This window comes from Salminus brasiliensis, chromosome 25 (genome assembly GCF_030463535.1).
Source record: "Salminus brasiliensis chromosome 25, fSalBra1.hap2, whole genome shotgun sequence".
In the NCBI taxonomy this organism is placed as follows: domain Eukaryota; kingdom Metazoa; phylum Chordata; class Actinopteri; order Characiformes; family Bryconidae; genus Salminus; species Salminus brasiliensis.
This window is the reverse complement of record NC_132902.1, coordinates 4505793-4533066: the sequence shown is the minus strand read 5'-3', so window position 1 is coordinate 4533066 and position 27274 is coordinate 4505793. Positions and strand designations below refer to the sequence as shown.

Genomic DNA, 27274 nt, shown 5'->3' with positions numbered 1-27274 from the left:
CACAGAAACGCAGCAGTGAGAAGATGCACTGCACTGCATCTGGAGAAGCTCTCTTACAAGTTGGGGGCTTCTCATGTGCTGACCAGCAAGAAGGAATTCACCAGCAGGTTCCTGACCGCCGTCAGCAAACTGGCCCTGGACTCCGCACAGGAAGTGAGGTAAGCAGTTGCTTGTTTTTACACCTATTTGGTCAGAACTGAACCCATCAGCATGTTTTCTTCACCAGCCAGCACTGAAAATGACCTTTTATCATTCTTCCTCCACAGACTCCATGCTCAAAACACCCTGAGATTTCTGGGAAGCCACGAGGACTGTGTGAAGATGGTGGACAGATTTGTGTCTTCAAGAGACAAAAGATCAGTCATGGACATCATCACCAAGAGCAGGTAAGAAGAAGAAGAAAGTGATCTTTAAACAAATGAAAAATACACTTTATGATGATCAAATACTTTATTATTAATGAGTTTGATTACTAATGAGGTTTTTGTGTCTCCTTTTTTAAATATACAGATGAAACCAGCAGAATAATGAAGAACAGCTGCTCCAGTGATGATCAACAGAGACGTCCATCATTTCTATCATTTCTGCAGAATTCAGTGGTTGAGATGTAAGTAAAGTCATTCGGAGTGGTTTGGTGTGAAATGCTCTGTTCTAGAGAAACTTACAGAGTCAGAACTGTTCACAGTGGAGGTGATGGGAACCAGACGTCTGAAGAGTGGAATGCCTCTAAAAGCTCCATCAGCGAGTGTCCTCTCTCCCGTGCCGACGAGAGCTGAGCTTTTATGCTGCAGGTGCTTCTTCCTGAACAAGCAGCACCTGTCTGTGATCAGAGGTAGAGAACCCAGCATGAACGGTCAGGCGACCCAGCAACCCCACCTTCCTCTCCCCAAAGTCCCCCTCTTAGAGTCCAGCCACTAGGGTTAACCGTGAGGTGCACCCTGGTGTCTGGGCAACCACTGGGGAGTCCGGTGAAGGGAGGCGGTGTCACTGTGTGACATGGTTGCCACGGAGACCCAGCGTGCTCTGTCCCGGGTCCCACGGCTGGTGGGGGCTCGGGCAGGGCCGGGTGTGGATCATTGTCTGAGTGCTCCAGGTCCTTGGACCACGTGCAGCAGCAGCAATATCCCTTCTCTGTGTTGTCGCAGTCCTTGGCTCTGTTTCTCCCGTAGGCACCACTCGCACCACCCTTCAGACGTCTGGTTCCTATCACCTCCACTGTGAACAGTTCTGACTCTGTAAGTTTCTCTAGAACGGAGCATTTCACACCAAACCACTCTGAATGACTCTGTTTACATCTTAACCATTTAATTCTGCAGGAAGCAGCAACATCTAATAAACTCTAATTAAACTACATCAGTCTCTCTCTCATCAATAGAAGTTTAGCACTGGAGCTACGAGGCTAATGTAGGTGAAGTAATGACCAAACACGGACAAAAGTCCAGATAAAAATCAGACTTCCAGACTCCACTACAATAGCAGTAACAGCTCTGTACAAGTACACAGTGAAATGAAATTCAGAATTTGTCCAGAACAAGGTGCAACATGGAACAAAACCAGAACAAAAACAATACAGTACAGGACAGACTGCAGAAAGTGCAACGTGCAAGACAATACAATAAATACAATAAATACGACTCAATTCTGAGTAGAGGTAATGAGTGTAAGGTGCATAGATATTTAACAGGTAGGTATTGATACTAAGGTGCAGAGAAATTTAAGATGCTGTGACATTATATGCAGACAGCTTAAAATGCACATGACACATGAAACACAGCAGGTACTGAGGTAGTAAAGTATGGAATAAATAAAGAATAAATAGGATGCAGACAGATTAAAATGCTGTGAGTCGTGGGGGTGGGGGTGTTTAGTTCAGTCTCTGTTGTTTAAAAGTCTGACTGCTTTTGGGACAAAAAAAGTGAAAAAAGTGAAAAAAGTCCATGTGAGGGATGAGTGAGGTCGTTCACAATGCTGATGGACTTACGGGTGCAGTGTGTGAATGTCTGTGACAGAGGGGAGAGAGACCCCTATGATCTTCTCAGCTGTCCTCACTATTCTCTGTAGGGTCTTGCGGTCTGAGGCATTACAATTACCAAACCAGGTGATGATGCAGCTGCTTGGAGGAGGAAGATGAGCTTTCCTCAGTCTCCTCAGGAAGTAAAGGTAAAGGTAAAGGTAAAGGTGCACGTATTTGTCACTGTACAGTGTGCACTCCAGCACCCGGGGAGCAGAGAGGGTAAAGGGCCTTGCTCAAGGACCCAACAGTAGAGGTGTTGCTCTGCTTTCTTGGTTATGGAGTTGGTGTTGAGGGACCATGTGAGGTTCTCTGTGATGTGGACGCTGAGGAACATAACGTACTAAAGCAGTCCAGAATGAGCGTTGATGTAATGGCAGGGTTTACTCACTGGGGGCAGGAGTGTGTGTGCTGAACATCCATTCTGTGGGCTCTAGAAAAGTTCCTGCCTGAAGTAAAATGCTTAAACTCCACCTTGCTGCAGAAAATGCTCTAATCCAGCTGAGCATCCTGTTAAATCTAGCTAATGGTGCTGTTAGCTGAGAACCATTTGTAGAGCAAATTCTACTGCGTGTTCTTTCCCTCTCCTTTCTTTTTCATTTGGGACAGAGCAAAAAAAAATCAAGCTTAGCTTTTGAGCACTTTAAATAACGTCCACCTCAATTCAAGAAGCACAGATTAATGGATCATAAAGCTTTACTGCACCATTTACACTATATGGACAAAAGTATTGGGACACCTGCTCTTTCATTGTTTCTATTTCTCAAAATCAAGGGCATTAAAAAAGACTTTATCCAGCTTTTGTCTTTCTACTAGATTCTGGAGCACTGCTGTGAGGATTTGCGTTCAGAGAAAATAGTGCTAGTGAGGTCAGGATGATCACCACCCACCTCCTCAGAATTCAGTTCTGGACAGTGAACTTATTATAGAGAGCTGCAGAAGAATTTTACAGCACAGCAATAAACACAAATCCTGCAGTTTGTGTTTTATTATTCCATATTTCAGTGAATTCCTGACTAAAAGAAATGGAGTAATACGATAAGAAACTGCAGGATTTCTGTAGAGTTTATTGTAGAATTCTTCCACAATATCTAACATCTATAAAACCTTCACCTCCTCTTACAGCTCAACACACGGCTCCAGTTATTAGTCACTGATTCCAGTTTGCTTTCATACTTTGACTTTGACCACATTTCAGCCGTCCGAAGATCATCAGCTTCATACAGACAGAGGGTCCTACTGATCTCCACATTTTCTAGCTAGTGAACAGCGGATCACCATGATCTGTACCAGTAACATTAGCTTGCTAGCTGACGTCAGTCTAACGTTAAAGTGACCTTCATACCGTTACAGTGAGCATCTACAGCTCTATTACTGTAAATACTGCTGTCCTTCTAAACCTACATGAAGCTGAAACAGCACTGTGTTCTCCGGCTGATCCTGGGGACTGGCTGTTTCTCTCTTCTTCAAATATCTCGTGATGTCCATGGTGTTCACGTTACTGTCGACTGACAGCGCGACGAGGGCATGAAGGAGGAGAAATGGGCTGTGTCCCAAATACCATGTTTAAAAACACGCGCTCTGAAGGGCTCCTGACTTATTGCGCTGCTCGCTGTTGATACTAAAAAGAGTAACTTTGAGGAGAACTGCAGAGTGTAGGGTGTGATTTGGGACTGGGCTATGGTGACCTATAGGAGTGTAAGAGTGCAACTGCTAATATGTGAAGTGCACAGAGTGAGAAGCAGCGCTAAAGGATCTGCATCCTCCCCTCAACCCCCGCGGAGTCGCCTATGGTCAGTGCAGTCCGTGCAGCAGGTCTGAGTGTTTTAGCACGAATCTATAAATATAATAAATATATATAATCGATCTATATCGATATTTAAATAATATAAACATGAATTATTATCCGTTGTACTCGTGCTATAAGATTATTTCTATATAATTAGATCATCTACAAACAGTTAATCAGGTGTTACTTGTTATAGGATACAGCGCTTATAAACCTTATAAGGAATAAAATGATGTCACAGTCGGCGCCGCCCGTCAGCCCAGTGGTGAAGGTGCAGGACCTGGAAGTAATGGAGCCACGAGTCGTGGGCTCGACTCCCGGCTCTGCCCCCTCCTGACACTGGTAAGCGTATATACTAGGCAAAGGTTCACGAGTTTGGACGCAAGAACCCTGCCTTAGAGAATCTAGTGTCGCTTACCTGTGCCAGTAGGGGGCGCAGTCCAGAGCTTCCCTCCTGCGCCTTTGCTAAGGGGTGGGCGGTGCCGCTTATTGATGAAACCTTTTACTATTATTTTTATAATTTCAAAAACAATAACTACATATTAAAAGAACACTAATATTTATTATTAATTATAAAATAATAATAATTCATTACTCCTCTATCATTGGTTGTAAGATTGTAAGACTGTAAGATTAACATGATAACTCAATATAATCAACAAAACTAACATTTCAGATCTGTACTGTTATTTAGTCGGAGCTTATTTAAAATAGTGAAACTGGGTGTTGATATTTCAGAGCTGATCTTGTTAAAGGCAGAGGGAGTAGATGTAACCCTGTGGAGAGTGAAGCTGCTCTAATGGTGGAGTTAAAGAGAGTGTAAAGCTCTGCAGACATGCAGTGAATATTCTGCTCTACAGAGGAGAAATACGCGCCTCTATGCTGTGCTGTGCTCCTGGAAGTTCTGCTGGCTGATGGATCATTTTGTAAAACGGCTTTAAAGAGCTGACACTGTCTGGTAAGTAAGTTTACTGTGTTCTAAACAGCAAACAGCATTTTTTTCAACCCGACATCATTTCAGAGTTAAAACAATGTTAGCTCCTTAGCTAACGATGCTGCTAGCAGCTCCACCCTAAACTGAGGCTTTCATAATGGGAGCGTTAGCATGGTGGCTAAGTGGGTAGGAGCCCATAGTGTTAACTAGTTCTCTGACTGCATGATGGGTTTGTTTAACATGGCTTAACTCAGGACTCTGAAACATGAGCCAGCATCAACTTTGTTGAGTCCTGAGTGAATTTGCCATGTTTACAGAAGCTGGAGTGATGTTAGACAGTTAGGGAGAGCTCAGTAACTCGCTGTATTTTGAGAAGTGCAGGGTGGATTATATGAAGGGCAGTTGGCTCCTAACGGGACAAGGTGTCTGCTTTGCTCATAATAACTGGATGCTCTCTTTAAAGAAGGTGTGTACACAGATCAGCCATATCATTAATACCACCTGTCTAATATGGGTTGTTCCCCCTTGTGCTGCATTAACAGATTTGAGCATTAGAGGCATGAACTCTACAAGACCTCTGAAGGGTTTCTGTGTTATCTGGCACCAAAACATAATCAGCAGATCTTTTACATCCTGTAAGTTGTGATGGGGCCTCAATGGACGCCCATCAATGAGCCCTAGGTGCCAGTGACTCTGTTGCTGATCCTTTCTTGGACATTTTTTGGTATAAATTGCAGAAGAGTCACCTGGAACCTTCTGGGTGCAATGAAGAGGGCTGAGAGCACTGCCTGTGTCCTTCTGCACAAGGCTGGGGAGTCCAGTCACTGCATCAAAGAGGATGTGGAGGTGGCCCTCAGCACGATGCTGCAGACCTGCTCACCTGGCTGGGTCCTGCACGCTCTACTGGCTGGTGGATTCAGGTAAACATCACATTCCATATTTATTAATAGATTTGAACTGTAAACTAAATGTAGTGGTCATGTGATCAATATCAGTGGTCATTCTAAAGACACAGTACAAACTGACAGCACTGATGTACGGCTCTCTTACAAGTTGCAGTCAGCAAACTGGCCCTGGACTCCGCATAGGAAGTGAGGTAAGTAGTTGCTTGCTTTTACACCTATTGGGTCAGAACTGCACCTTCACCAACCAGCACTGAAAATGACCTTTTATCATTCTTTTATCATTCTTCCCCCACAGACTCCATTCTCAAAACACTTTTTTTTTGGGGGGGGGGGGGGGGGGGGCACAGGGGCGTGGATAAAAGATCAACCATCATCCACCAGGGTTGAACGTGAGGTGCTCCCTGGTGTCTGGGCAACCACTGGGGAGGCAGGTAAATGGAGGCAGTGTCATGACATGGTTGCCACTGAGACCCATCGTGCCCTGTCCCGGGTCCCACGGCTGTACTCCAGGTCCACGGGCCACGTGCAGCAGCAGCAATATCCATTCTCTGTGTTGTCTCAGTCCTTGTCTCTGTTTCTACCGTAGTCACCACTCGCCTCGCCTCGTCTCTCATATATCAATGTACACACACATAGATATATATCACTCACTAAACTTTGCTGTGTGTGTTTAGTGAAAAAAAAAAACTGCAGTATGTTAAATGTATTATTCCTCAGTAAAGCTTCTAAACTAGCAGAAACATCAGAAGATGAGGAGAAGCTGATCACTCTGCTTCTTACAGAGGAAAACAGTTGAGAAGTTGTAGAAATGTAGTGTTGGTAGTAAAGGATGATTAGATGAAGTTAAAGGAAACTAAACAGGAGCTTTATTTAAGCTGAACATCTGAACAGGCAGCGCTAGTGAAGCTTTACCCTGAACTGAGCAGCAGCTTCACCCTGTTAACCTGCAGCTCCGGAAGGCGGGTCTTTCCTCAACTCTCAACCAATCAGCAGTCTCTCTGTATTTCATGGGTGAAAGTTTAAATTTCCATGCATATTTCTTGTTACCCACAGAGATTCACTGAGGAAAATCATTAAAAATAATAAATGATATAAAAACATGAATAAGGGTATATCATAGGTTAATTTCACATTTAATTCATTCTATTCACTTTGAATTTTATTTATTTTAAATGAGAAATTTTTATATATGATTTCAGGAGAAATATCACTCCAAATGTTCCCTTATAGCAACAGAAGCAACGTTTTGCGCCACAGATCCTTCATCTCTCTTCTTTAACAGATTTAAATTTAGCTAAATTATTTAATAAAAAGGTAGAATGTCAAAATATTGCATATCTGAGTCAAAATATCTGGTTTTAGTTCTGTCAGTAAACTAACAGCTGAATTTCTCCCTGATCCAGACGGACCATTAGACTGACTTCCAGAGCAGTCACTGATACATGAACAACAAGCCTGAGAAATATTACTGAAATATGATCAGATTAAGAAGAAAGAAGAACCTCAAGGATTTTTCTTCATACTTTAACATTAGCTAAATGAGATGTTTGCTAAATGCTACACTCACTTCTTAAATAGAAATATTAACAATTTTTAATCCAGATATCAACATTAACTACCAGCTGGTGATCATAAAGTAGCATTCTGCTACAGATATATCAGTTTTTAATCATATTCAGGTTTTAGAAAAGGCAGAACTTCTCTGATAGACTGTTTCTCTCTCTGTCTGGCAGCTATAATGCTAAGCAGGAGGTCTTCATGTACTAAACCAAGCGAGCAGTTTAGCTGTTCACTCACAGGAATGCATGGAAAGCAGATAGCTTGTGTTTCAGTAAAGGGGTTTACAGTTTGTAGGAGTGTGTGGATGTGAAGGAGTCCTGCTGTAAAATCACTGATCTAATGAGGCAGCAGCTTTTCATACTGAGCTGATGTGGAGAATTAAACGGCTAGCTAACGGTTCAGCACCTGTAGCTGTAGCCTAGCCTAGCTACAGAGCTACCAGTTAGATAACTAAATAGATACTAATATAAATTTATTCTACATGTTATTTTTTTCCTTAAAATCTAAGTATTCAAAAAACCATTGGCATATGTGTGACACATAAAGCTGAATTATGGCAGTCAGGTAGTAAATCTGGCTGCATAGCTTTTAGTGAGATTTACCTCAGGTAATGTTAGCGTAACATCACTAGTGCTAGCCTTCTAAATATAAAGGGAAATCTAGTCACAGACAAGCTCAGTTTTCTATATAAAACACTGAGATTAAAGGAAATTGGTGTTTTGCTGAATGTGACACAGTGACTGCTCTGTAGTACTGCTGTTCTGCAGTCGGCTACCTGGCTTTACCTTAGATCATCAAATCAGCAACACACACCATTTAACCAGGGGGGTGTTTATACTATTGAATATAACTCATAATCTAAAGAATTACATTCACAAACCTACACTGATTTTACACTGAGATTATTAGTTTATTAGATATGTTGTTTTCATGCCTAATTTACTATCAGTAAGACTGTAGGACATTATTTAGGTGGGGGGTTATTCTCACCCCAGCAGTGACCCTGCTAGTGTGTATGGTACTGGTACAACTCCATCAGGCTCAGTAAGGCGTGTGTTTCTCTTTTCAGACAGAAACAGTTTGGATTCTGAGGATAAACTGAAAAGATCTCATTGTTCAGACAGAACTATTTTCTACTCAATTCTATTGATAAGAGCGACTGATTAGTGGTTTATTTAGAGTTTATTAGATCCTGCTGTTTACTGCAGAATTAAATGGTTAAGATGTAAACAAAGAGTGAAATTAATTCTTTCACTTTCTTTTTCCATTCCTTGTTCTGTTCTCTGATTTCCAACAGTTCAAGAAATACAACTGATCCCTCAAAATCCAAAGGCATACAAACTTGAATGAACTAAAGGAAGCTTCAGTTTTCAAGATGTAAATGTTAGTTGTATCAAAATCAACTGTTTAACAACTGGATGTAAATGTATAAGATCACTGAATTATGCTAAAGGAGGTAGAAGGAAATAACTTTGATAGCTTGAAAGTAGCAGTTGAGGCTTTCTGCTGCCAGGTGAAGAGGCCTGTCAGACGCTGCCAATGTGGTGCCTTGGTCCCTGAGCTTCAGTCATCTTGTAGAAACACTGCTCTCTGTGCAGCTAAAGACTGAAAAGGGTCAACTGGCCTCCTCAGTCCTCCCCAACTATGTGTGGTCTGGGTGTTCCTCTTCCTAGCAAAGCAACAACATGGGCTATCCAAAGCAGTGATGGACAGTGAAGTGGTACTGAAAAGGATCTGAGAATCCGTGTGGTTGGAGGTCAGCCCCCCGTACAATAATATATACTTAATCTATGCCATTAGACTGCTGGTACTCATTCTCTCTTGCTGGTACTCAGACATGGGTTCGTTCATGTTGCTCTCTGCCTCTGTGGACTCCATCTCATCCATGCCTTCTCCATGGCTACTACATTTAAGCATAGTAGAAACTAATTCTGTAAAAACAGCATCAATTGTGTTAAAGGTACAGTCCACAGCAGACAAATTGTGTTCAGAATTTTAAAATGTATTTACAGATTGGACAAAAGGATGTTAGCGATTGTAAAAAAAAACTGTAAAGCTGTTATGTAGAGTGTGTAAAAAGTCTTACGTCTTGGATGAGGGCCAAGCAGATATCATGCAGCTTAGTCAGCAAAACCCAAGCACTATGTTCAGACAGAGCCCACACCACTTTCAGCTCCTCTATCTTTCTCTGCCTGTTTCAGAAGCAGGAAGGTGGTGTTATTACAGTAGGTGAACACACACAGGTGAACTCCAGACTCACTTTCTAGTGAGATATTTGACTAAGTTTACTACTGATATTGATCAGATTCATTCACATTCCCACACTTAGTTTACAATTCAACCCTATTAATGAATATGGAATGTGATGTTTACCTGAATCCACCAGCCAGTAGAGCATGCAGGACCCGGCCAGTAGAGCAGGTCTGCACCATCGTGCTGAGGGCCACCTCCACATCCTCTCGGATGAAGTGGCTGGACTCCCCAGCCTTGTGCAGAAGGACACAGGCAGTGCCCTCCACCTCCTTGTCCATCTTCCGCTGCAGGTGGGCGTACAGGTGGGACAGGGTGGTCATGGTGGCACGAAACACCATGGAGCGCAGGTTCTTCACCTGAGACAGTGGAGACAAAAGAAGCACAGTGAGCCTCTGTCTCTAACTCAACCACTGACACTTGCTTTAGCATTAATTAGAATAATGTCATAGCAGAAGCTGTTGTCCAGAGTGTGTATGAAGTGTGGGTCCTACCTCCTTGATGAGGGCCAAGCAGACATCATGAAGCTCAGGCAGACAAATCTTCCAATTCTTCTCCTCATCCCTCACTAACTTCAGCAGGCTTTGGAGAAGCCCTGGTGATCACACTCAGTTGTGGTTTCTGCTCTGTAGTAGTTTTTCTGCCTGCAGTCTCCACCTGAACGACTGGTCTCCTTCTCTGCCAAAAACCCAGCCACATGTTGGACAGGCTGAATGTCAGCGTCCACTGACCTCTGCATCACTAGGCCAACCTCTCTGGGTGTCTTGCTATCTGTGATTACATGAACATAATCTGTTTTTGTTGTTAGATCTCACAAACTATTCTCTTTCTTCTTTACTCAAATCATGAACATGTTTGTTACCTTTCCATTCCCTTCAAATATATCTTATTAAATATATAATGCAAGTTTAATGTATGTCAAAACAAGGGCAAAACTTTAGATTTAAAGTGTAGAATTTCCTGTTATGGAACCGACGTAGTGCAACACAGGTAATGGTCTCGTCTTCAGTCTGCTGGATTTTGCAGCAGCAGGTGGAAGAGACAGTGTATATATAAATGGAAGTACACAGAGATTCTTGGGTGTGCAGGTGTCCTCTACATGGCTTTCACCCCTGTGTCACGGTCAAGGGAATGGTCTTCCACCCCAAAGAGGGAGTCCTTTCATTCCACCCATAAAACCTGAACCCTGTCCTGGGGAAGGTTTCATGCAGGTCTCCACACTGAAAGACAAGCTCTTCATGCTGCTGCATGCCTGCAGTCATGTGTTCAATCAGAACACTGTCAAAACCATTCACACTGTGGCACCAGCGTTTTGTGACGTTCTGTTGACTCGTGCTGCAGATCCAGCTAAAGATGACCTTCTGGATATTTTCATGTCTACCATTTGTATTCTTCTTCTCTGTGTCGTCGCTCTTTATCTCTTCAGTCCATTCTTGCAGTTCTGTTGATATGACAAACTGTTTTTCTGAGAGGTGAAATATCAGAAGTTAGTGTCACATTTAAGGAATCCTATTATTTTCAGTCGAAACATCACCAGAAAGATTTTGGCAGTGGAAGCCTCCTTTCTTAATAAGTGGACAGAAAGTCAGGATCCTGTGTGTCTGAGCTAAAAGCATGAACCTCTTTAATGATCAGTGTTATTTTAGTTCTGTCTGCAGACTCCAACAGCTGAAATCCTCCCTGATCCACACAGAGCACTACTCACAGTCACTGACACACACTCAGCACAGTGATCTCTCAAACAGCTGTATTTTATAAGGAGAACAGATCTGTGTGTTTTTAGTGAATATGATTATTTTCATTTATTCTTCAGCTAAGCTAAATGCTACGCTAGCTAAAAGCCACTGTTAAAAGCCTCCTAAAACTAAATATCCATCATTTCCTACCTGATGATGATTATAAAGTAGCATTCTGTAGCACATATGTCAGTTTGTAATATTCAGCTTGTAGAAAAAGCAAAACTTTGTGTGTGTGTGGAATTAACAGACCTCTGCTAGATTGTTTAGCTATCTGCTAGCTATAGTGCTAAGCTAGCGGTCTTCACGTACTAAACCAGTAGCCATTTAGCTGTTCACTCACAGAAATGCATGTAAACAGATGTGACTGTTAGCTTGCATCTGAGCTGTGTTATTAGGCTGTGAGGTGATGGGGTCATGCTGTGATCACTGATCTAATGAGGAAGCAGCTTTTCATACTGATGCTCTGGAGACTTAAACGGCTAACGGTTTAGCATGTCTAGCATGGCTAGCTAACAAGCTACAATAAAATATTATGAATTTGTGCTACAGGTGAAGTTTTTCTTCACTTAAAATCCTAATATTACAAAACCTGTTGGTGTGTTTGTGACACAGAAAGCTGTTAGCCCACATGATTTATGTTAGCCCAGTAATAAATGCTCCTAGCTAGGCTAATAACTAGCTACCTTATTTGGCAATACTGTCAGGAGTAGCTTTTAGTGAGAGTAGCTTTCAAACAGCGTAGTGTCTGTGGCTAAATATTAATGAAATCAAACAAAACTCAATCAAACAGCAAAAATGGAGAGAGAGAAGGGCTTTATTGGTAAAAGTGGGAAGGTCTGGCAGCAGGAGGTGATGGAGATGGTGTATATATGAACGGAAGTGCACGCAGCTCCTCGGGTGTGCACACGTCCGCGGGTGAGTCCCTTTCCTCCATGGCCTCAAACTCTGTGTCAGAGCCAGAGGAGTAGCCTTCCAACTCAGAGGGGGAGCTCTCCCTCTCTACGGCGGCCCATGGGGTTGGAACCCTGTATCGGCCACTGGGCCTTTTCAAAGGCACATCCGAATCAATGGCCACCCATGGAGTCGGAGCCCTGTCCCGGACGCTGCGCCCTTTTGGGGGCACACCTGAAGGTGGGGAAGGCCTCATGCGGGTCTCCACACTGAAAGACAAGCGGTTCACGCTGCTGCATGCCTTCCCCTGCACTAGGGGCTCCAGCCGAACTCCGCCAATGCCATTCCTGATAGGCTGAGGCACCCGGGAGACCTTTCGTTCATTGGTCATCTGGAGCTTCCTGGTGGCCTCATGCTGCAGTGCAGCTTCCATCGACTCACAGATCGAGCTGCGGATCCGCCTAAGGATGACCTCTTGCATATCCTCACTCCTACCAAATCCATAATTCAGCCCCCAGTTATTTTTCTTCATCTCTGCAGTAAATTCTTACAGGTGTTCTCTCCTCCACAGTCACACGTCTATTAGCTTTCTTTTGCTTTCTTCCTTCTGGTGTGTAGAACTTTTAGGATTTTTTCTTCACTGGTTAAAAAAGAAATTGTGTTTTGGTCATTTAGTGAAGCATTTCTACTGTATATCAGTTAGGAGCAGAACTTCATCAGCCACAGACACCTTAAACATCTCACCCTATTCCACAGTTTGGAATCAGGGGTCCACAATTTAGCCTCACATCTTCACAAAGTACTGATGGAAGATAAAGAAGGCATAACGCATCTTTATTTGATTTTACATTGCTATAAAACTCTATAGGCTACTACCCACTTAGCCAATATGCTAACGCTCCTATTATGAAAGCATCAGTTTAGGGTGGAGCTAAACATTGAACATTGAAGATCAGGGTGAAGGAGGATAAGAAAGTGTGCAGAGAAACAGATGGACTACAGTCTGTAATTACAGAACTACACAGTGCTCCTATATGGTGAGTGGAGCCGATATAATGGGCAATGAGTGTAGAAACAAGGAGGAGGTGTTAATGTTATGGACAGTTGGTGTGCTCTAGATATGCATGCAATGACTTAGTGCACCTAGAAAACTAGGTTCTCTTAAACTCGTACTCTATTTCAGGTGACAGGTAGCAGTTTGTCATTAGTTACATTTAACATATTAAACAATTCCTTAATGAACATATTCCTGAATTCAGTCCAGACTAAAAGTCTAAATCTCAATCCCTGAATAGTTTAGTTTTTTGATGATGACTGTTTACTTGTTTAGATGTTCTATCAGGAAGCAGAGAAAAGCCATCTGAAGCAGCCAGTTCTGTTTCCTCAGAAGAGAAGGTTTCTGCTGTTACTGCTATTGTAGTGGAGTCTGGAAGTCTGATTTTTATCTGGACTTTTGTCCGTGTTTGGTCATTACTTCACCTACATTAGCCTCGTAGCTCCAGTGCTAAACTTCTATTGATGAGAGAGAGACTGATGTAGTTTAATTAGACTTTATTAGATGTTGCTGCTTCCTGCAGAATCAAATGATTAAGATGTAAACAGAGTCATTCAGAGTGGTTTGGTGTGAAATGCTCTGTTCTAGAGAAACTTACAGAGTCAGAACTGTTCACAGTGGAGGTGATGGGAACCTGACGTCTGAAGGGTGGTGTGAGTGGTGCCAATAGGAGAAACACTGAGACAAGGACTGCGACAACACAGAGAAGGGACATTGCTGCTGCTGCACGTGGTTCGAGGACCTGGAGCACGCAGACAATGATCCACACCCGGCCCTGCCTGAGCCTCCACCAGCCGTGGTGGGACCCGGGACAGAGCACTCTGGGTCTCCGTGGCAACCATGTCACACAGTGACACCGCCTCCCTTCACCGGACTCCCCAGTGACACCAGGGTGCACTCTAAGAGGACTCTAAGAGGGGGACTTTGGGGAGAGGAAGGTGGGGTTGCTGGGTCGCCTGACCGTTCATGCTGGGTTCTCTACCCCTGATCACAGACAGCTGCTGCTTGTTCAGGAAGGAGCTCCCGCAGCATAAAAGCTCAGCTCTCGTCGGCACGGGAAAGAGGACACTCACTGATGGAGCTTTTAGAGACATTCCACTCTTCAGACGTCTGGTTCCCATCACCTCCACTGTGAACAGTTCTGACTTTGTAAGTTTCTCTAGAACGGAGCATTTCACACCAAACCACTCTGAATGACTTTACTTACATCTTAACCACTGAATTCTGCAGAAATTATAGAAATGATGGACGTCTCTGTTGATCATCACTGGAGCATCTGTTCTTCATTCTTCTGCTGGTTTCATCTGTATATTTAAAAAAGTAGACACAAAAATTGATAATAATCAAACTCATTAATAATAAAGTCTTTGATCATCATAAAGTGTATTTTTCATTTGTTTAAAGATCACTTTCTTCTTCTTCTTACCTGCTCTTGGTGATGATGTCCATGATTGATCTTTTGTCTCTTGATGACACGAATCTGTCCACCATCTTCACACAGTCCTCGTGGCTCCCCAGAAATCTCAGGGTGTTTCGAGCATGGAGTCTGTGGAGGAAGAATGATAAAAGGTCATTTTCAGTGCTGGCTGGTGAAGAAAACATGCTGATGGGTTCAGTTCTGACCCAAAAGGTGTAAAAACAAGCAACTGCTTACCTCACTTCCTGTGCGGAGTCCAGGGCCAGTTTGCTGATGGCGGTCAGGAACCTGCTGGTGAATTCCTTCTTGCTGGTCAGCACACGAGAAGCCCCCAACTTGTGAGAGAGCTTCTCCAGATGCAGTGCAGTGCACCTTCTCACTGCTGCATTTCTGTGGCTGGAAAGAGGAGAGTGAACACAGTAAGATACACATCCAGCGTTTACACACAGGTGAACTCTAGACTCACCTTCTAGCAAGATCTTCTCCAAAATGTAGGAAGAGACTCAGCCGTACATCAGTGCTGACAGTTTGTACTGTCTTTAGAATGACCACTGATATTGATCACATGACCACTACATTTAGTTTACAGTTCAAATCTATTAATGAATATGGAATGTGATGTTTACCTGAATCCACCAGCCAGTAGAGCGTGCAGGACCCGGCCAGGCGAGCAGGTCTGCACCATTGTGCTGAGGGCCACCTCCACGTCCTCTCGGATGAAGTGGCTGGACTCCCCAGCCTTGTGCAGAAGGACACAGGCCGTGCCCTCCACCTCCTTGTCCATCTTCCGCTGCAGGTGCACGTACAGGTGGGACAGGGTGGTCATGGCGGCACGAGACACCATGGAGCGCAGGTTCTTCACCTGAGACAGTGGAGACAAAAGAAGCACAGTGAGCCTCTGTCTCTAACTCAACCACTGACACTTGCTTTAGCATTAATTAGAATAATGTCATTACAGAAGCTGTTGTCCAGAGTGTGTATGAAGTGTGGGTCTTACCTCCTTGATGAGGGCCAAGCAGACATCATGTAGCTCAGGCAGAAGAACCTCGGCATGGTGTTCCGCCAGAGCGCGCAGCACTTTCAGCCCCTCCATCTTCCTCTCCCTGTTTCAAAAGCAAGACATTAGAATGAGGTGAACACGTCTGGAAGGTGGTGTTATTACAGTAGGAATGATAAAGACTGATTCAGTCAATACACTGAACATTTAACAGCAGAGGAGCAGCAGTAGATGGAGATCATTGGGAATTCTCTTCAGACACTTTATAGACTCTGATGTTTAGAAGATTCCCTCACTAATTTTATCTAGATACTCCAAAGAATTTTAGTTGTATATTCTCAGGTAACTTCAGCTATTCTAACTCTAGTCTGAGCACTACTCTAAAACACATCACTGCTCCATTAGAACTGGATCTTAATTCTGAATGATCAGTGGAAGGTTGGTGGGTCTACTTCAGCTCACTAAAGACATACCATTCCTCATCCTGCAGCAGACTAAATGCCTGGCCGAGTGCCAGCTCAGGCCTGTCGAGGGGCTGCTCACTAGTCAGGGCTGGGATCTCCAGCACCTCTCCTCTTCCCTGACTACCTTCAGCAAGGTGTGGAGCAGCCCTGTTGTTGACAGGCTCCTTGCTGGTTTCTGCTCCCCTGCTCTGTCTAACCACAGACACATCTGGAGCAGCTGTTTGGCCAGCAGTGTCCACCTGGCATCCTGTCCTCCTCTCCTGCCTAAGTCCAGCCTCATTCCTACCTAGGCCTACCCACCTGGGGATCTTGCTACCTGTGATTGAATAAACCTGGTTAGAGCACCTAAACTATTTTAATTCATTTTCATCATAAAATCATAAGAACAGGATTTTGCTACGGTTAATTATCTTTCCATTCCTTATTAAATATGACTTATATATGTTTCTAATTTCTAATATAAAGACAGTGTGTTTCTGAGCTATATGGAGTTTGTGGAGATGATGCATGAGACTCCTGAGATGTAAATTCTCTAGGTTAAAGACTATTTTTTCAGTACTGGAACTCACCTGGTGCATCGTAGGCCTTGGACCCTTTCTTATCCACCTTAGGTTGGGCAGCAGCAGGTGGAGGAACAGGTGTGTGGACCAAGGGCCGTGAAAGGAACTCCTCCAGAGTAATGGAGTTCCCATCGGTCTTTTTGCCATCCTTGGTCTCCATGTTCAGCCCCCTCAGTCTGGGAAATCTGCTGGTTTTGGCAGCAGCAGGTGGCGGGACAGGTGTGTGGACCAGGGGGCGTGAAAGGAACTCCTGAAGTGAAAAAGAGTTCCCATAGGCCCTGTTCCTGGACTTGGCAGCAGCAGGTGGAGGGACAGGGGTGTGGAGAACAGGAAATTTCAGGTCCTCTTCCACCCTGAAGGGAGACCTTCCCTGTTCTATCACCACCTGTGGGGTCTGAACTCTGACCCTCTGCCTTATAGGAGGCAAACTGCAGGTTGGTGAAGGGTCCATGCGGGACTCCTGAACGTCCACATTTGGGTCGTCCATCATGAGTCTCATTTTCTCCATGTACTCCTGCCGCTTCCTCCTGATGCTCTCTCTAAGGGAGGGGGCAAGAATAATGGGTCCATCTTCAGGACTGTTTGGCTTCATCCCTGGAAGTAATTCCTGTAGATCCTGATGAGAAGTCTTCTGAGATGTGCTCTCCTCCACAGTCACACATCTACTGATTACAGTACTGAGAGACCAGCCATTAAATATGGAACGTTACGTGGGCGTGACTCTATTATGACGTCACACACGGGGGCGTGGTTCTCTGCTGCCTCCACACTATTAGGAGTGTATCATCCAGGGTTGGCTGGAAACACAATGCATGTAACAGTTTTCTGTAATCAGGATAGAAAAAAGTCCAGTTCCAGAGGAAAAAGGCAGTAATCAGATTCCAGCTCCATTCTAAAAACAGTGGGATTACTAACAGAACTACAGTAAACACTCATCACTCTGCTGATTCTCTGGTCTTTCTTCATATCTAGGAGCTAAATTTGGGGCTTAAATGCAGATTTTGCTGAGATTTGATTTCTTTAATGAGAGTTTAGCACTTTCCACAGCGCGCTGTCTCCCTTCAAGCCCCGCCTTATTTCCTAAACCCTCCAATCACTGCTTAGCAACCGTTGTTCTGCAGGACTCCTTCAGCGCTGTTCAGCTCGAGCTCCTGTTTCCGCGGATAGAGTTTGAAGGTGAAGCTCCAGTTCTAGTCATAAGATGTGTCTGGGGGACACAGAGAGCCTGACAGACTGAAGGAGGCTGTTTTCTCCCCGTTTCCAAAAACAACAGCTCATTTGAAAAAGTCAGCTCTGGACTCGTCTGTGGTAAACCTCCCCATGAGCTGAACACACACACCTTAACCAGAGACAGCTGTGTTCACTCAGAGGTGAGTCGTTTGATCTGCTGTTTAGTTGCTAATTTGAGCTGCTTTGACTGAATAAGAAGCTGTGTATGAAAGCACTTGTGGAAAAAGTCGTAGAACCCAGGCGTAGTTTTAGCGGACATGCTAAAAGTTCCTCTTGCTGAAGCGTTCAAATCTTTCTTTACTTGAAATGGATGAGCTGCTTTTACCACGTTGGCTTTGCAGTAACTTTCTGAAGTAGATGAAGTAAATGAGCTCCTCCAGCTGAAGCCCAGTAGAGCAGCAGGGACATCTGATGTCTTCACACATTGCTGCCCCCCAGTGATCAGATCAGGTCATTACATCTGTGATTGGAAGATGTGTTGGTTGATTCTCTGCTTTGGTTTTATTATTGTTCAGATTGTAAAGCATTAATCCATTATTGTAGGCTGTGTTCAATCATCTCTTCATGTTTTAAAGCTCCATCCTCTCCCTGCTGTCACTGCAGTGTTGTAGAAGAGCAGATGCTGCACAGTGGAGGAACCAGGAAGAAATAAGCATTAAAAACTAAACCAAAAGCTGCTTCACAATTTATTTCTGATGGTCTTTTTGTAAAACACTGTTCAGAGTAATAAATCACACAAGGTGAAGCAGAAACACACAAATATCAGTAAATCTAACCAATAACAGTAAATGATAAAAACAGTGCAGAAGAATAAAAACATGAATCTTTTAAAACATATGAATGTAAAATAAACTGAATTAAAGATGAGAATGAAGTGTTTCTAACATGTAAATCTGCTTTAGAGCCTCTAAAGTCTGTTAATACTGGATTCCTCTTTTGGTCAGTACCCGTAGAGGACAGGAGGGGGAGCCACTGTTACAGTTATTTGGTCAGTCTGACAGCAGTCTCTGCTCTCCTCCAGTGTGTGAGAATGAGGTTAAACTGCAGCTATATTTGTAGACAATCACTTAAACAGGAACATCTCAGCCCCGACCATGACCTCTGAACCCAAAAGAAGAGAAGTGTCAGATGATCAGAAGGACAGGGCTCTCCCAGGCATCTTCACTACCCTCTACATTTAGCCTAAAGACTTCATTAGTCAGTTTGAATATGAAAGGTCAGGCATTCAATATTCAATAATGTACCAATAACAGTTTCTGTGTGGAGATGCTGACCTTGAAGCCCTGAGGCCTGAAAAGCCTTAAACTGGGCGTCTTGTGGGGAGTCAATCTACATAAACAAAGATTTGACTCTAGAAATAACTTCATTATGAATAAATGACTCTTAATTTTGGGTACAGCTCATGTAAGAAGTTCCCTCTCCAATCACAAGGCTGATGTGGCTTGTTCTGCTCACACCTTTAACTATAACCTAAACGTTCTCCACCGTTTCACCTCTAAAGCTAAAGCTAACCCAACCACTCAGAACTCCCAGAATTCAGTTCAGAGTCTCTGTTCAGGTTTATCAGCACAGACTGATTTTGGTCTTCTAAAAATCTCCAGTAAAATAAAGGGATTATTGACGGTCAGTCACCTGGTAAAAACTGAGGAGTGTTTATGAACATTGATTAAAAGTCTGGAAGAGCCGAGACTGAACGTCAGTCACGTGACTGATTCTAGAAGAATACACAGCTTCTCAGCTTCAGCTAAATGGTCACTGCAGACACTCTGTGTGTTCGACTGATGTGTTGAACACGTGACTGAGAGTAAAGAAGGGTAAATGTTCTCACTCTAATGACTGATGGTGTGAAAAGCTGCTCTCTCACCTTCTTGACTCTTTGACTTCCTGTTTCAGGACCAGTTACCAAAGATACCAACATTAGTGAGTCAGTGTACAGCTGCATGCAGAACTTTGAGCACCCCTGGTCAGATTACATGATTTTATTGATTTTGAACTGAAAATAAGTTCAGATTCTGTACAGAGACACTTCTGCACTTTTTAATACACAGTTACTGATTATATACTGAACTGATCTCACACCTGACTGACCAGAGCTCCTAAACACAGAGACAGAGAACTGAAGTCCAGATGTACTGTCTGATGCTGGACACAGGGGAGGTCAAGCCTGAAATCAGGACATTTCTAACTCCTACTTTAAATGCAATAAGAGAAAAGCTGAATGTACTTGAAGGTGTTTGTATTTTGAGTGAACAACAGGAAGAGGCTAAAGGAGGAGGTGTGATGACCGCATGCACAAACAGGTCCTCAGGGTCTCGGCCTGCTTTGCTCACTAGTAAGATCAGAAGGTACGAGGACAGGGTGAGTAACAGCACACTAATCTGAGATGAACTCAGTTACAGCTGGGAGCTAAAAAAGTGAGTCTGCTTGATCATTTATTTTAGTCAGAGTTTGTTCTTTTCTTCTTTATTAGTGAAATTTTCTCTAATCTACTCTCTGAATCTATCGGCTACTGATCAGACCCTCGAGTATCAGCGGTCATGTCTTACCAGATGTCAGGAGGTTTTACAGCAGCAGTGATCCTCATCTTATTAGCAGGTACACTTTTACATTTTACTGTGTTTATGTGCTTGTGTTTTACTACAGTTACTGTGTTTAGATGAACACACCAGTCTGGTTAAAGGTGCAATAGAATGCATTAGAAAGCAGGAGTATCTGAAGTGGTTCTTTGGTGTGTAAATAGTAAGTATGTGACTTTGGTTGGGGACAGATGTGGTTTTACAAACCTATTTACAATCCTGTGTTTTGGCCACAGATTAAAAAAACCTTTATGGAGGGCTTGTGAATAATTTGATAAGCTCGGCTTTGATTGGTTGTTTTTGTCACCATATGGGCTCACACAATAGCCACAGAGCATACCATACACTCATTTCGCTATACATAGTACAGTGACAAATACGTGCACCTTTACCTTTTTTACTTTTATAAAAATGTGATCTCTCCAAATATTCAACAGAAATGCACATTATTAGTGTTTGTATTCTAACCCATGTCGAGCTCCACTATTTTACACTGTTCTGTTGCTCTGTGGTTATCACGTGATCATACCACCACCCAGCTTCACACATTATGGTGTTGTTACCCATAGCAACAGCAGCAGTACTAACCACACTGTGGTCACTCTGCCAGTAAGAGCACAAGAGTTTCACCCCTTATATCTGAATGTGTGTGTGTGTGTGTGTGTGTGTGTGTGTGTGTGTGTGTGTGTTTCAGGAGTTGGGGCTCAGCACAGTGTAACTCTCTCCTCTCAGAGTCTCTGTGCTGTTACTGGATCTACAGTAAAAATCTCCAGCAAATTTACAACACCTGATTCCTCCAGTGTCGGAGAGAGAGAGTGGATCCACAGCTCTGATGGAGAAGAACGAGTCCTGAGCTCCACTGAAGGAGGAGTGTCTGTAAGAACAGAGCAGAATGAGTGTGAGCTGACAGTGAGGGATGTGAAAGTGAGCGACTCTGGAGTTTATAACTTTAGATTTAGAACATCAAGCAGTGACTGGATATCAGCCTCATCTGGAGTTCAGCTCACTGTTACAGGTACACACACATCAACACACACTCACACAGAGTCTCTGTGCTTTCGCATTAGATGTGATTTTAAAAGGGTTTCTATATAATTTGTGTGCATGTGTGTGTGTGTGTAGATTTGCAGGTAAAGGTGGATCCTCAGACTATAGGACAGAGGCAGGTAAAACTGACCTGTAGCTCCTCCTGCAGCCTCGGTACAAACCTGTACTACTACTGGTTCAGGAACAGACAGCACTGGACTTCTGGATATGATGCCTCCATTGTGCTCGACTCCACCAGACCATCTGATGAGGGCAGCTACTATTGTGAGGTGTACATCAGCAGTCAGTGGAAACGGTCTCCTGCAGTGTGTAAGTTTCAGTAAAAACTATGATGATCTATAATCTAGTTATTATTTTCCTTCATGTTCTGTCAGTGATCTTCAGAGTAAAAAAAGATCTTTTAAACCATTTCACCCATTTTACTACTATGGGTGTATGAACAGATTTTTTGGAGGGGACCCCCTACTTTCTTTAAAAATGTATTTTGCCCACACACTTATTTACCCAAACAATAAAACATATAAAAGATGAAAAAACAGAAAACATAAATGTGATCATGATCAGCAGCCTCTGGAGCTACAGGCACATGTTTCGCTAGAGCTACTGCTTCTGTAACAGTGTTTAAATTACAGGGAAGTGAAGAAGACATTATTTATAACAGTACACAGTCTAATGCAAAAGTTTGGACACAAGTTTGGCTAATTAACACATTTTGTCTTTATTTATTTTATTGAAAAGTAGTAAACACAACCTCTGTAGGCTCTCTTTATCTCTTTATCAAGACTTTTACATTTCCCAGATCAGTTAGTGAAGTTTGAAGTAAACCATAACATTTCGGACTGTAGTTTATCCTTTACTGTATTAATAAACAAATCTTTATAATGGAATCTAAACTAATGGAGTCACTTCACAGCAGACAGACAGACAAAAGACCCTACACAGAGTGTAGTGCTCATCACTGGTATCATTTATTGTGTGTGTGTGTGTGTGTGTTCCAGGTGTGCTGGGTAAACAGTGCTGGGGTGTGGCTTACACTGCTGAACATGTGTGTGCCTTGAAAGGATCATCAGTTGATCTCTCCTGCTCTTATAAATACCCTGGAGGACTCACAGTGACTAAATCAGTGTGGTTCAGTAAAGAGCAGACTGGTGCTGAACCTGTGGATGTGAGAGAGGATGAGGAGTATCAGGGCAGAGTGCAGAACAGACAGAGCTCCCAGAATCACTGTAGTATAAGAATCACTGACCTGAGAGAGAGAGACGCTCAGACATACAGATTCAGATTCTACACTGATGGAGGCAAATATGCTGGCAGACCTGGAGTCACTCTGTCTGTCACAGGTAGAGCTGCACTCTATTAAATAAGTTTAGTTTATTAATTATTAATATTCTGTAAATGAAAAGAACACCAAGCCTTGTTTAAACTCTCCTGCAGATCTGAAGATTACAGTGTCCGTCACAGAGAGTGGTGGAAAGCAGCTGACCTGTAGCAGCACCTGCACTCTGCCTGACCACCCCACTTACATCTGGTACAAGAACGGACAGAGTGAGTCTCACTGCAGATCTGCCTCCTGCTCTGTAGCTGTGGTCAGTGGAGCGGTCAAGTACAGCTGTGCTGTTGAAGGCCACAAGAGCCTACTCTCTCCTTCAGTGTGTGAGTGGACATTTTTACACTTACTAATAATCTAATCTTCTATCACATGTTAATACTAATAACTGTAACATCATTATTTACCAACTTTCCAACCAGACTCTCCCAGAAACACCAGAGCAGTGCTGCTTCCCTCTGGAGAGAGAGTGGAGGGAGAGTCAGTGACTCTGAGCTGCAGCAGTGATGCAGACCCTCCTGTTCTCTCCTACTCCTGGTTTAAGCAGAGAGCAGCTGCAGACACACCGCTGACAACAGGCCAGAATTACAGCATCACCAACATCAGCTCCCAGCACAGCGAACTCTACTACTGCACCGCTCACAACCAGCTAGGACATCACAGCTCTACACCCGTTCATCTGGATGTGTTGTGTAAGAGCAGATTGTTTGTGTGGTTTTATTTGTTTACATTAATAATAACTTTTAGTATTTTTAATGAGTAATAATTTCCTCAGACCCTCCCAGTCCCCCATCTGTATCTGAGAGTGTATCTGGAGATTCTGTCACTCTGGTGTGTGTCAGTGACTCCAACCCTCACAGCTCTTTCAGCTGGTACAGGAAGACAGGAAGTGATGTCATGCTGGTTGGAAACAGCAGCAATTTAACTTTAACAGCAGGAGAAGTTGGAGGTTTCTACTGTAAAGCAGAGAATCCATTTGGATCACACAACTCATCAGAATGGTCGTTTCCATCATCAGGTGAGTTCTGGGTGTAACTCGCGGTCCTCTTGTAAACTTTCCTCCTCAGAAAAGAAACACTCTAAATCTCTTCCTCCTCTTTTTCTTCTCTGATTCTGTGACTTTAAACACATCTTTATAACATACTGACGTCTCTGCACTGATCCAGGAAACACAGCAGTGAAATATGCAGCTTCTGGAGTCACTGTGCTTCTGCTTCTGACCTTCACTGCTGCCCTCTTGCGAATGAGGTGAAAATCTACCATATATAAGATATTCCACATGCTCTGAACTCTGTATTTGCTGAGGTTCTTTGTTCTAGAGTGAGGTCACCATAGTGTTACCCAGTAAAGGGCAGTCAGCTTTACTCATAAATAAAATCTGCATTATAAATCTGTATTCCTACCTGTATTAGTTTGTATTAATTAACAATTTGTAGCATAAATGAGCAATATGCCAAATTAAGAGCTATCTATTAATTACTAAATGGTTGATTGTTAATTCTGTTGTTCTATTTATGGATAATTCATTATTTTATTAATAATTACTAAATGGGGCACAACCTGAATAAGTCCAGGACTTGTAGATTTACATCATTTGGCTTCTTTCGATTCAGGCTAGTTTAATTTCAATTAGAACTAGAACCCCCAATTCACCATTTAAACAGGTGGGGAAGCGCCATTTCACTGTTGACTCGCCAAGACACTCAATCACAATTTGTACACACCCACACATGAGATGTGGGTTGTAAAGGATGGGATATTTATTGAATAAACATGCAAATATTAAATAGATAACTTTAGATTCACAGTATCTAAACTAGAGAGGAATTCAGGAATTCATTTATAGAAATGTGCCTCTTTTTATTCCATCAGTTTTAGCCAGTGATGTGAAGAGAGTTTCCTCTTGCAGAATGTAATATGAATGTGTGATCATTTAACACTAGAGTTCTTAATGTGAAGATCATATCTATGCAAACTGTAACAGGAGACGAGCAGCAGCTTCCAGCAGCAGGAGAGAAGAGAACAGCACTAATGTGAGTTTAATGATAAAGTCGACGTAGAAGTGAGATTTTAGTCCAGTTCAAAGTGACTGAAGGGTTTTATGGGTCTCATGTTCTGTGAGGCTGTGCAGCTCATTTTACTGTAAAACTGAATGCATCGCTGTTCGCTAAAATAAACAATTTTACATATTAATACATGTAATAAACAACTTTACATACTCTCTCTCTCTCTCTCTCTCTCTCTCTCTCTCTCTCTCTCAGTGTGACTCTTCTCCTGTGTATGGAAACATCTCAGCCCTGACCGTGACCCCTGACCCCACAGTGACAGCAGTCTCTGATGATCAGGATGAGGTTCAGTACTCCAGCGTTCATTTCAGACGCTCTCACACACAGGAAGCGTCTCTCTTCTCCACCGTCCAACAGCCAAGCGCTCTTAACCAAGACGAGGAAGTCGAGTACAGCACAGTGAAGCTCATCAAACCTCAAACATCAAAAGAGCTGTTCAGTAGGTAAACCTGCTTAGTTATGCACATCACTAAAACACACACACACACACACACACACACACACACACTTAAATTGCCTTCTCCTGAAAACATCTTAAGAGAACAGCAAAGATCAGTTCAGACTGTTTGTGTCAGTAAATCAGAAATGAGAACTTCACCTTCTTCATCTTAGAAAGCAAACAGCGCTTCTTCTCTGAGCACATCAGTGACAGACAAGTCAGGAAGGTGTAGATTTGAGTAAAGTTGCTCTTTACACTCAACAGCAGATCGTCTCTCAGTGCTGCTTTACTTTACAGGAGTGATGAGACTACAGTCTACAGCACAGTCAGAAGAACCTGAGGAGAACAAACTCCACCAGCCATCAAACTCCAACACCTCCAGCAGATCAACCATTGAAGTACAGAAGCTCTCCTCCTCATCAGACAGCTTTATGAAGTGGTTTCATCTTCAGGAAGATGTTCAGCATGAATGATTCAGATTAGTTTGGGGATTTTTTCACCTTTTATGAAAATATTGTTTTATAATCTTGTGTTTCTGATTTAATGATTTTATTACTTTAAACTTTTTAACTTGACCTTCATTTATTCTTTATTGTTTAAGTCTGGCTTTAAGTCAGTGTGACACATTTTTATCACTATTAAAAACACTGGGTACTTTTTGTGTCTCATCAGCTGATGAACAAGTTTAATACTCAAGATCTTTCATTAAGTCTTTTCTCCCCCTGCTGGAAAGCAGCTCTCACTGAGGGCAGAAATCGCCTCCAGACACGTCACAGAAGTTCTGAAAACAGGGAAGCTGAGTTGTTGGTTTATTTGTAAGACTGTAGAACAGTGTAGAAATAGTTCAGAGGAAACTGCAGGACAAGTGTGTAATGTGGTGTAGGCTGGAGACTGACAACAGTAAACAGACTGGCACAGACCACTAGACCAGCTAACAGACCACCATCTATCAGCTGTAGTGTCAGATACAGAAGAGTGGGCTTCCAGTCATCTTCAGTTTATTTTACATTCATATGTTTTATGTTCAGCACATTTCATTCATTTCATTCAATGAGAAACTGTTTTAAAAGCTTCATGTTTTTATTCTTCTGCACTGTTTTTATCATTAACTGGTGGTTAGATTTGCTGATTATTTGTCTGTTTGTACAAAAAGACCATCAGAAATAAAGTTGTGAAGCAGCTTTTGGTTTAGTTTTTAATGCTTATTTCTTCCTGGTTCCTCCACTGTGCAGCATCTGCTCTTCTACAACACTGCAGTGACAGCAGGGAGAGGATGGAGCTTTAAAACATGAAGAGATGATTGAACACAGCCTACAATAATGGATTAATGCTTTACAATTCGAACAATAATAAAACCAAAGCAGAGAATCAACCAACACATCTTCCAATCACAGATGTAATGACCTGATCTGATCACTGGGGGGCAGCAATGTGTGAAGACATCAGATGTCCCTGCTGCTCTACTGGGCTTCAGCTGGAGGAGCTCATTTACTTCATCTACTTCAGAAAGTTACTGCAAAGCCAACGTGGTAAAAGCAGCTCATCCATTTCAAGTAAAGAAAGATTTGAACGCTTCAGCAAGAGGAACTTTTAGCATGTCCGCTAAAACTACGCCTGGGTTCTACGACTTTTTCCACAAGTGCTTTCATACACAGCTTCTTATTCAGTCAAAGCAGCTCAAATTAGCAACTAAACAGCAGATCAAACGACTCACCTCTGAGTGAACACAGCTGTCTCTGGTTAAGGTGTGTGTGTTCAGCTCATGGGGAGGTTTACCACAGACGAGTCCAGAGCTGACTTTTTCTGAGCTGTTGCTTTTGGAAACCACCCTGCAGTTTGCCTCCGATAAGGCAGAGGGTCCGAGTTCAAGCCCCACAGGAGGTGAAAGAACAGACTGAGGACCTGAAATTTCCTGTTCTACACACCCCTGTCCCTCCACCTGCTGCTGCCAAGTCCAGCAGGTTTTCGACACTGAGGGGCTTGAACATTAGGGCTCAGGATGGGAACAGGGCCTATGG

General features: G+C 43.0%; 1 protein-coding gene across 1 annotated transcript in view; it reads left to right on the top strand.

Moving 5' to 3' along the window:
* The window catches only part of LOC140547719 (sialoadhesin-like), a 58190-nt gene extending 31850 nt beyond the window's left edge, over positions 1–26340 (top strand). The window contains exons 8-13 of the mRNA XM_072670853.1: positions 23174–23443; positions 23527–23769; positions 23918–23999; positions 24736–24784; positions 25013–25260; positions 25554–26340. Coding sequence (XP_072526954.1) covers positions 23174–23443; positions 23527–23769; positions 23918–23999; positions 24736–24784; positions 25013–25260; positions 25554–25596 — 935 coding nt within the window. The 3' untranslated portion in view covers positions 25597–26340. The remainder of the gene's footprint in view (positions 1–23173; positions 23444–23526; positions 23770–23917; positions 24000–24735; positions 24785–25012; positions 25261–25553) is intronic.
* The last annotated feature ends 934 nt before the right edge of the window (positions 26341–27274 follow it).